General features: G+C 34.5%; 1 protein-coding gene across 1 annotated transcript; it reads right to left on the reverse strand.

Moving 5' to 3' along the window:
* On the reverse strand, positions 8099 to 10375 carry LOC104758137 (protein PLASTID MOVEMENT IMPAIRED 2-like). Its single transcript, XM_019239219.1, has 3 exons — positions 9751 to 10375; positions 9398 to 9469; positions 8099 to 9317 (listed from the first exon to the last, which is right to left on the reverse strand). Exon 3 carries the CDS (start codon positions 8797 to 8799, stop codon positions 8197 to 8199), a length of 603 nt encoding a protein of 200 aa, XP_019094764.1. The 5' UTR covers positions 8800 to 9317; positions 9398 to 9469; positions 9751 to 10375; the 3' UTR covers positions 8099 to 8196.

Consider the following 11882-nt stretch of genomic DNA (forward strand, 5'->3'; position numbering starts at 1 on the left):
CTGCAAACGAAGTCGTCATTAATGTAGACTTCATACGAAGTCTACTTGGCGAAAGTCAAACTTGGTCAATTGCAAAACTAACCACGACGAAGTTTACTTTTTCTGGTTGACGGATAGTTAAAGTCTACTTAGTAGACAGAAGTCTACTGTAAAGTCAATGGGTTGGTCAATTGCAAAAATACCCATAGTCGACTATATTTGAAGTTAACCGGTTGAACTTTCCATTGAAGTCTACCTTGTTTTATCTATTTAATTGCAAAACTAACCAAAAAATTAACAAAGGAAGACCACAAAAGAAGTCAACCGGTTATGGTAGACTTCATTCGCAGTCTGCTTTGTAAAATTGTAATTGCAAAAATAGACCCCAAGAAATAGACTTCATTTGAAGTTATCCTCGTATAGTCTTTTTTATGTCTACTCGTTGATGTGAACATGAAGTCAGCATTATTTGAAAACCAAATTATTGCAAATTGGTGAATAATTTTTAAGATTTTTTTGTTGTATTCTTTGATATATGTTATGTACTTGCTTCTATATGTTTTTGACATGATTATATATTATACATATGGAGAAATCAAGTTTTTGGTTTTCTTAGGCAGTTAGGTCATTAACTTAGACTTATTTTTGAAGTCAACGTGTTGGAGTTCTGTGTGAAGTCTGTATAATTGAAAAAGTCTTTAATTGAATTTTTTTTATCTTTTATAAAAAATTTATATTCATTTTCTTTTTCTATTGATATTTAAGTTAAACTTTTTCTACAACAATTCTATCTCTAACTTTGCGATTGACATGTGCGTGGGGAACTTTGCGATTGACATGTGCGTGGAGAACTTTGCCAAGTTCAGTGCTTGCTATAGCTGGAGTTAAACCTCCTATTTGCATGAAGTTTCTCTCAGCTTCAACTAATCATAGAGTCGACAAGTTCCTGAATGGATCCTCTTAGGATTTTAAATGCTCAATGTGATATGATCTGTTGAAGAAGTAAAGTGTAATGATGTTTCAATTTTGGCAAAATGTGATAAAAGGTATATTGTCTTGATCACTCAGTTTAGATACATGAGAGACGGTTTGTTTTTGTTGTATTAAAATGAGCAGATTATTTATACATAACTCCGTGAACACAAACTATCGATTAAGCAATGATGAATCCATTATCCAATTCTTGCTTTGTGCAATGTAATCATCGGTCTCGTAGCAATTTGAGAATTTCAGAATTCAATGAACATTCACCATATCCATAAACTCCAATTTGAGAATTTCAAAATTCATACATAAAGGGAACCAAATTAACCAAATTCATCCATAACACCACCAATAATGCAACATAAAGGGAACCAAATTAAGAAAATTCCATTAAAATTCTCTGGAATTCCCAGTTAGTTCTCAAAGACGAAACTTTTACAATAAAATGTGTATCGTGTGTGGACCTTAAAATAAGAAGATTGAGGTTTCTTGCTTTTTCCTTCCCATCTTCACCACCAAAACTCTACAGCTACCGGAGAAGCAAGTTGATGAAAACCAGTTCAAGAGAGAGAACATTTTTCTCATATCCTCCTTCACTAGCTTCAGCTTCATTAAAAATTCTTGACAACCGTTGCTATGTCAGTTTCAGAACCTGCAAGTTTGAACCATGGAGCATCAGGTGAGACGTCTAAGACATGAGTCGTGATGGGTAGCCTACTTCTCTTGGGAGCTTTGTTTCAGCTGCAACATTCAAATGCCCTCCTATGTTTCCCAGCTGAAAATGTCACATAAAAAACAAACCCACACACAACTTTGACAAAGAAAGGATTTGTTAAATCATATAAATGATGAAGACAAGACTAAAAAGTCTAAACCTAATTAACTAGATGCATCAAACTAACTATTGACCATTTTTAAAAATCAAAATGTCATAAAATTGCAGGCCAAAGCTCTCAGTCTCTCTCACTTGTAACAAAGCCACTTAATCTTTAAAAGATGTACTACTATGTAATAACTCCCCACCTAGTAGCTTCTCCAATGGGAGAGCAAGCTCCATGGCTGCAACAAGAAACATCATCAAATTATTTATTTCAACTTACAAATAAATGGAAATATCACAATCACTATGATAGGTTCTAATGAAACCACAATCGTCTCTTCAGTTATAACATTAACATCAGACCAATCTCAAAGACCTCCCTCCCACTATGCTTGTTCTGTAGACCAAGGAAATAAATGGTGTTATAAATCAAACCTCAGACGATGGGGTTTATGAAACAAAACACCAAACAACTCAATAATCAACACACTGCAACAAACGATAATGATGCTCTAAGCTTCACAACTAGCCTTCCACACAACACAACAAAGAACACCACGACAACAACCAAAATCCCGATCCAACCAATGCTTAAAGCACCGGAGGACCACAAGCCGAGGAGAGATCTTACCGGAATGAACACAAAGTCCATTGCCACACCGGAGAAGAACCAAGCCGCCACTCGCTCCGATTCAGACTGCACCACCAGCGACCCACACTAGGAGCCGTGACCCAAAATTGAGACACGACATCAAAAAGACCACGACGGCAAACCGCAGAGAATCAGCCCCGGAATGCGCCACCTTAACCAACCTTCGAGCTCCGCCACGACACGAACAACGAGGAGACGAGACCACCGGCGAAAAGCAGATCTGAGATTAAACCGACGGTGCACCATCGGGAACCAGATCTGAGCAAGAGACCCGCCGTAGGAGAAGCGCAGACCCGTCCAAACACCTCAACAAAGCCATTACCAGTCTAAAACTCGAGATTAGGGTTTGGACAGCTAAAAGGTCGATCTCTACACCATGTATGATAGAGAGAAGAGCTGTAGATGGCGAAGATGAAGAAGAAAGGTGATTACGAAGATGATTTGATGAGTGACAGATTTTTTCAGTTTCAGAATCGCTTATCGCCGCCAGAGAGAGAGAGGCAGAAGTTGGAAGAGAAAGAAATGAAAATTATTAGGGTTAGGGTTAGTGAAAATTAGGTATATATAACTCGGTTAATTAAAACCGATTGGTTATGTGTCTCGCCAAACCGAACTGGGAATCGAATTACCAAATTAATTTCGCCGATCGGTTTGTTGATCCTCTCATAGATGCTGTCGAAAACCGAACATCTCGGTTTAATCGGTTCGGTTCTCTCGATTCTGACCGAACGCCCAGGACTAATTATTAATAGTTGATGGCATAGAAAAGTCAACCACCAATAGTCTACAGAGAAGTCTACTTAAGGAAACCCTAAATCAAATAATTTTAACCTAATCAGCTTTACCTCCCTTAATTTTACTAGTTTATATGTAAAATTATTTTATTACAATGCAGGAAGTCTATGTGGTTATTATTTCATCAAACGGTTAATCAAATTATTTTTTATAATTTTTAAAATTAATATTTAACCTATAATTAAAAAGGAGACTTACTTTGAAGTCTCCCTTTTGACGTTAGTTTGAAATCAAGCTTAAAGATATCTATTGCAGACTTCATCGGGTTAAATCTGTCATTTTGGCTTCTGTTTTTTGTTTGGTCGTGAGGGGATCAACTGTAATTTCAGCACCCTTAGTGGTTATGTTTCTTGAAAAACGAATATAAGGTCTACGTTCTCTTTTAAATGCAAATAAAGGTACTAAAAATGCAATTGTCCCTTTTTTGTCTAACTAAAGTATATTTTTACATTCTAATATATTGTGAGACAATTGTATAATCTATAGAAAGTATAATTATCATTTGGTAAAAAAAAGGTAATTATAATTTCTCACGTTTAGGATTATTGTATGCAAGGTTGACTGGTTATCTTGATTTCTAATAAAATTGTTCTTTTATCTACTATAATTGAAATTTATTCTGTATTTTTTGAATAAAAAGAGATGTAAAACATAGTTTATAAAAGAGTAGCGAATAATACATTCATTAAAATGCAGCAAAATCAGAACATTAAAAAAAAGTACTTCATTTTGAACATGAGTTTCACCATTTTGCCTCAACGCTATTTTTAAAATCAGAAAAGAGAAGAAAGAGTAAATAGTTCAGTTAATGTACTCAGCTCCATATAGTTCTACTTCCAGATTGCATTGTTCAAAAGTTACAATAACAAAGGATCAAAGACAACAAAATGGAGCTTTGAAACAGATAAATTATGTCCAAATCACATCAACTTTCCAGATACTGTTCTCCACTTTCACCTGCAGTTTAAAAGAATGAAAACTCAGGTCCAGTTCACACCGAGAAAACCAAACATGACGTATGCGATGGATGCTTCATATACAAGGAAATCTACCGCTTCATGGACTACATGTACTATGTTAATTTGAATTACATTTTATGTTTTATTTATTTTATTCGGAATTTTTAATTCTAAGACCACATTATGTAGCTACAAGTTCTTATTTCTTTTTTTTGGCAAGCAGCTACAAGTTCTTTTATTTTATCCTAAAATAATTTTAACTTTCATAAAAAAAAAAAAGATTGTATTGGTTTTATTGAATTTGCAGAAGCAAAGACATGAGTACAGCTACATTCGACTTAGCTTTATCACCACAGCTCATACAACCTATGCACAAATCACTGTTAAAAAGTAATCATAACTTGAAAGCACTATCTAAACCCACAAAAGCACTACCTAAAAAAGCAATCAAGTTTGTAATCAGAAGGGGAGTTAAATTAATACCCCTAAGCGAGAATTGGTTGGCCGTTGCTAAACACAAATATCAACCGTACGTTAAAAAATATGGTTGATGAAGTTGGACAACTCATGTAATAATCAAATGAATCATCAGCAGCCCAAGTTTTCCCGAGCGTCGTCATGACCACACCGGCCATGCTGACAAATACAGCAACTACTTTCGAGAGGTTACCATGATTTTATTTTGAAAATCCCATCAAAAAAATCTCCACTGTATTTTGAAAAAACGTACCTGCTACTTCTTTAGGTAACAACTATAGTTTAACGCAGACCATTGTGTTTCCAACTCCTTGGAACCCAGCCAACAATATTAATGTAGGACCCGAGTTAGAAAAGTGTAGCCCATATACTTCTCCTCCAGCCATCAATTTCCCTAGCTCATTATGTGAAATATGCAAAATCTGAAANAAAAAAAAAAAAAAAAAAAAAAACAAGCATCCAAGAATCAGAAGAAGTGAAGTGAGACCAAATATTATCAATACCAACTTCTTAGAGCAACTAACATAAACCACAGAATTCAGAGTGTCCTATAACTTCCATTAGGATCACTGAATTTAGAAGAACAGTTTAAAAAAGAAACGAAAAAAAACCGCACTTGTCTCTCCTTCAAAGCTGTGGGGAAAACCTTTCCATGTATACTGATTCTTGGCTCTCCTTGTTAAAACCTAAAATTAGACAAACTTGTCACTAAGCAAACATAATAGGAGACTTGAAAAAAACGAAAAAAAAAAAAGTGGTGAAACAAATCTCACCCGAGTTAAGTTTTGTATAGTTATTGTTTATTTTCTTGCTTTAGTCGTTAGTTCTGGTTTATTAATATTCTATTATTATTAATATTATACTATTATGATTCATTCTAATTAGATTAGGTTTTAGTTATATTTACTTTGATTTGTGTCTTTTTTTCTTTCTGTTATACGAAAAGGTTATACCAAATTTCTGGTCGGCTCGGCTACACCCAGTATAATTCTAACATTTTCTATTTCTAGAATTAATTATTTTTCATTATTTTTCTTTTACAATCATGTGACCGTGTGTATTAACATTTTGACAAAAATAACCTAAAGTACGTGGTACCATATATTAGTGTATAATTTTTTTCCTTTTGCAATTAATATTTTAGAATTTGTAAATATTAATTTTCCCTGGGATTGGTCTAATACTTTTGAAAATTATATACCTCATGTAAGTTATTTGTAGTATGTTTAAGTTTAACTTGTAATGAATTGTAATACCAGTATTATAAATTAATTTTATTTTTAGAAAGTATATTAGTTTCATTTTTCCCACTTTTGTAGTTCTCTCTATTTCATTTATTTATTTTTTACACCATATCAAATTTTTTTTGTATAAAATTTTACGTTACTATTGTTACAAAATTTTTGCTAGCCAATATCTTTGAATTATAATTGTTATACTTGTTAGATCATGATTATTATATGCATAATAAAATGTTAAATCTCTCTGAGCTTTCAGACAATATCTTTGAATTACATATCTTTCAGCTTAAACTCACTTACTATCTTCTTACATCTCTGTGAACTTCTTTTGTATTGTCAATCTCTTCGAAATGTGTTACCAACACTCGTTATCATCTCTTGGTGATTGGGATCGACTCTTTTCATTATCCATTCTCTACTGTTGATCACCATACATTACCTATCATATAGAATTTGTTTTACAAAATTGATAATAAATATATGTATGCAACAAAGGTTAGAATGAGTTATTTATCAAAAAAGTGAGCATATATCGCTATTGATTGCATTGAGGGAATGCATATCAATACTCAATTTTATATATTTTTGTGTGTAAAATTTGTAGCTTTGATCATTATAGCTACACCATATCGAAATTCCTTTTTGACCACAACTCCCATCTGTGGTCGTGAAATCTTTAGCATGAATACACTTCTAGCTTTGATATAGTTTACTCAAAATCTATTGTTATTTACTTATCTCCTTTTCTTTTACATCAATCTCCGTTTCTTATTTTATTGGCCCAACTTTATTTTTCCAGCCGTAACGGACAGTTAAAAGACATTGGTAAAGAGAGAGAGGGAAGATAGAGGCTGACCTTATTGATGCTTAATTCCTTTTATTCTGATGAGTGATGATTTCTCACTCACCACCATCTGCTTGTCCTCTCGATTCTTCAGTGCACAATCTTAGTTTGTGTGTATATATATTCTCAGAAGTCATACCCATCTGGTAAAAAAAAATCACATGCTTGCTCGCTGCCTATGTTTTACCCCATCCCTTGATCACATATAAATAGTGCACTGCAACATTGATGCAAATGAATGAAAACTAATATTAAACAACATCTATATATAACTATATTTTTGAAGAAAAATACTTAGGTTCACCACCTGCTTGTTCACCCTCTCTTCTCTCAGCCAATCAGAATCTTCCATCTAATATTTTATTTAAAAAATAAATCGAAATTGAATTAAAAAGCAAAACAAATTAAGGAAACAAATTCTGTATACTTTTAATTAAGGAAAGTTAATATTGGCTTGATTTAGATTTTTAAAATTAGAACAAAATTATATGTCGGTTTGGGTTTACAAATGAAATGGTTAGGGTTTAGATTTTACAATTAAAATGAAATTATATGTCGGTTTGGCTTTACAAATGAGGTGGTTAGAGTTTAGATTTTACAATTAGAACGAAATTATATATGTCGGTTTGGGTTCACAAATGAGATGGTTAGGGTTTAGATTTTACAAGTATAACGAAATTATATATCGGTTTGGATTCACAAATGAGATGTTAGGGTTTAGATTTTACAATTAGAACGAAATTAGATGTTGGTTTGAGTTCACAAATGAGATGGTTAGGGTTTAGATTTTACAAGTAGAACGAAATTATATGTCGGTTTGGGTTCACAAATGAAATGGTTAGGGTTTAGATTTTACAAGTAGAACGAAATTGTATGTCGGTTTGGGTTTATTAAAGAGCTGTTTAAATTTTTAATTTTATAATAATGTATACAGATTTTATTTCCTTATTTAATAAGGGGGTGAATGGGTTTGCCAAAGCATTTGCGCATGAAACGACACAACAAATACAATAATTGATCCAACTCCGCAAGGCATCCATGGAATTTTACTCTGCATATTTTTCTTGAATATATTAATATTAGGATAATAGGATCAACAAAAAATCATTTACCTTGAACTTTTCACATGTTTGACGAAGATACGATAGACAATATTATAAAGATTAGAAAGAAAGTACTTACGATAAACTTTCATAATGACTGTATCACCACCTCTCATCCTTTTTCTTTGTTAAACCCCACATAGCGACGAAAATCCTCTTTTTTTTTCTTTCTTTTAAAGTGATTCATGCAGAGAAGCCTATGAACAAACCAATATACATAAATACAATAAAATTCAAAACAATAAACCGGTTACAAGCTATACATTACAATTACAAACAATGTGAAACTTTAAAATGCAAGCAAAACAAAACTCAGTTACGGCAGCAAGATAACTAAACTTCTCATTGTTCTAAAGAGGACTTACGCCTTTTCCTGCTCAAATTTTTAACCAAGCTTGGAACTTTCTTCTTCTTCTTGATTACAAAGAACGTTGGAGTCGCTCTGTTCCATGATGAGTATCTTCTCGACTTCCCTCCCTGAACCGGTGTGAACTTCCCGCTCAGCCTTACCGATTTTCTTACCGGTCTAGGAGAGTTGATCAAGCCTTTGTCTCCTGAGTTCTCTTTGTGACTTTGAAGCGATTTTCTTATAGGTTTAGGAGACCTGATCACGCCATAGTCTTCTAACTTCTGCTTGAACTTTTGAATCTCATTTTGGACCAGTCTCTTTATCAATAGCGACCTATGCATCCTGAACGATGCCCTTTCTTCTTCCACCATTGTTTTCCCACTCACTCTCTTTAAAGATTCCGTCCTTAACAAAATCGCGTTAGTGCTAGCCTTGAGTGCTTCAACCCACGCCATTGCAGCTTCCACTTTCTTCTCTGCAGCTTCTTTCGCGTGACAAGCTTGTCCACTCAAATACTCGTACTCAAATCTTGAGATTGTAATGGTTGAACTTCTCTGAGATTCCATTTCCCGAGTTTTCATTGTCTTATCTGCCATAGACTCGAGCTTCTCGAGAGCTAAAGCCTCTGCGTGCTTAGCGTTCTCAAGCTCATCTTACTTTGAAAGCAACTCTTTCTCCTTTTCACCAATTCCTATTTATGTGTTTTGTACTTCACTCTCGATGACTATTGCTTCTTCTTTTAGCTCAAGCTCCTCTTTCTTTGCAGCTTCTTTATCATTCTTTAGCTTCTCAAATGAAGTAGTTAAATTGTCAGCAAGAGAGCTGACTATTTCTTCAGCTGCAGATATTGCTTCTGATATTGCTTCTAACTGATCATTCGCAATAAGAAGCTTCGAAATGAGTCTCTCAATCACTACATCATCCTTTTGTATCGTCTCCTCAAACCGTGTTGTTTCTTGTTTGGCTTGACCGTGTACTATCACTCCTCTGAACCTTCCTCTCCACTGAAGACGGAAGAAACAACCTCTTTTGTTTCTATAAAAGCCCCATCACGCAGAGCATGTTCGAATTTGAGAAGGTGGGTGACGTAAATGGAGCCTTGCATCAAAGTAGACTGCAAAAGAAGGAAATAAAAACAAAAGGATAAGTAAATAATTCAGAATGAATGAAGGGGAGAATGGAGAATGAGGGCACCTTTTCATCAATCAGAAGGAAATCAACCCCCATGATTTGTCCACCTTTTTTCGAAACGGAGGATCCCACGCTCTGCAACATTGTGCAACTCATCATCAGTCACAGTGATACTATCATACCTAAACAAAACTATGAAAATCATGGAATTATAATGTCTTTCACCAACACGAAAGAATTCATCCAACAGCTTAGGTTCATCAAAAATCCCAAACTGAGATTTGCAATTTCTAAATTCTCCATAAATCTCATAAGAGAAGCTTAAAAATCAGTTCCACATGCATCAACGAATCATCCAGTCCACAAAATCTCAAATTACACAAAAGTAAAGGAAGATACAGAATTAGCGTAAGTACCTGTAGCGAGGATCGAAGGGAGAGACGATGAAGCAACAGCGCATCACTGTGACTGATGATGAGTTGCACAATGTTGCAGAGCGTGGGATCCTCCGTTTCTAGCTTGCTCGAAACGTTAAAAAGGTGGACAAATCATGCGGGTTGATTTCCATGCGGATCCGACTCCGAGCGGCGGAAGAAGACCTTTGCTGAAACTGTAATGACTCATTGTCCCTTCTCTAGATAAATGCTCGGCCGCCACATCCTCCATCTCCAAAATAACTCCACCGTTGTTCTTCTCCGGCCAAAACCACTCCATCTTCTTATTCTTCTTATTCTTCTTATTCTTCTTATCCTTCTCCATACCGATCGATGAAGGAAAAAGAAAAAAGAGAGAGATTTGAGATTTACGATACAGAATAGAGATCAAGTGGAAAGCATTATATAGGAATTCAAGTAACATGGGAAAGTAGTGGGACTTCAATTGAAAGAGAGAACATTGAAAGAATGGAATTACAGTTTCAAAGGGAAACGAAACGATTGACATGCAAGACTTGAATTACAGTTTCAAAGTAAAATGAAACGACAGAGATGGAAGTGAGGAACGCTTAAGAGGCGAGGCCGTTGAGGTCGCACAAGGCGGACAGTGGCGTTGACCTTCGTGAAGAAGGGTTTTTATTTGCAAAACATATTATACATCGAATAATAATATATTGGGCCATCAAAGAAACAAAAAAAAATTGGGCTTTCAAGGACATAAGAAACAAATCCATACGAATATGGGCTGTGCCGAAAATTTGAATTTATTAAACAGAGAGAATTGCTGACTGCACAAGAAGATTGAAAAAGGTAACTTTATATATATAGATATTTATATATATAAATATGTTATGATCTAGTATACTAAACCGTGTAAACTATTCGTAACACCTGTCACACTTCACAATTAATATGAAGAGAGTGTTATATATTTTTGGGTGAATTACTCAAATGTTACTCATTTTAGTTAATATTACCAGAATCTACAAAAAACTTTTTTATTACTAGAATGTTTCGGGTATTTTCAAAATACCCAGCGTGCTCCTGTTTTATGTTACCGGAAAAAACGTTATTACAAAAATGTCATTGCCACGTCAAACGCCACGTCAGAAATCTTTGACGTGTAACCATAACTCAGCCGTAACGCGTTACAGAGTATGTTTGGTATGGCTGAGTTATCGGAAAAACATTTGAGTAAGAGCGGACGGCTGACTTATGGAAATCTGGCTGAGTTATGCTCATAAGTCAGCCAAGGGTTACGGCTGACTTATTAAATCTGGCTGAGTTATGCACATAACTCAGCTGTAGTTATGGCTGAGTTTTCACCCGATGGTTGAGTTGTCAAAATTTTGGCTGAGTTATCACAACGACACGGCTGAGTTGTCAAAATTTTGGCTGAGTTATCACTACGACACAACTGAGTTACCATTTTCCGCCTGGCTGAGTTATGAAAAACGGCTGACTTATGAGATGTTGTTACGGCTGAGTTATGGTAAAAAAACTATAACTCATCTGTCACAGGCTGACTTATTGACAACTCAACCATTTGACGGCTGACTTATTAGCAAAAGATTAATTACTAGAATGTTATTCAGTAAAAATTATTTTTCTTGATATATGGATTAAATAAAAACGAAAAAATAATTTTTTTGTATTATATAACTGAATTTTCGTTTTTTTTTAATTAAAAAAAATAGATAACTCAACTTACCACATCTTTAACTCATGAAAATTTCCATGATGTTGAATAATCTTTTGAGTTAACAATTTTACAAATGATATACTAATCAACAGGTGATTTAAAACCTAATGTGTACTCCACCACGATCAAGTGGTGTCATCGTAGCACTTTAGGGTCGAATCCATAGGGACCAAACAATTACACTATGAATTTATGTAGATTAAATATAGCTAAGACAAAAGAGGAAATTTTGTGAATAAAGTAACTAATCAAAAACGGAAAGTAAATAAGTTGTTTCTAAATCAAAAAGGAAATATTGGGTGCAGGGAATCAGTTAGGGGACATGACCACGAAATTAGATGATAAATTGGGATAGCATTAAACACCGTTCTTGAACTCAAATCTCGAATGTAAAACTAACCTATTGTCGCAG

Source organism: Camelina sativa, chromosome 17, assembly GCF_000633955.1.
Source record: "Camelina sativa cultivar DH55 chromosome 17, Cs, whole genome shotgun sequence".
NCBI lineage: Eukaryota > Viridiplantae > Streptophyta > Magnoliopsida > Brassicales > Brassicaceae > Camelina > Camelina sativa.

Coding starts and splice junctions, on each gene's coding strand:
- LOC104758137 (XM_019239219.1), bottom strand. CDS start 8,799: ATGGCAGATAAGACAATGAAAACTCGGGAAATGGAATCTCAGAGAAGT.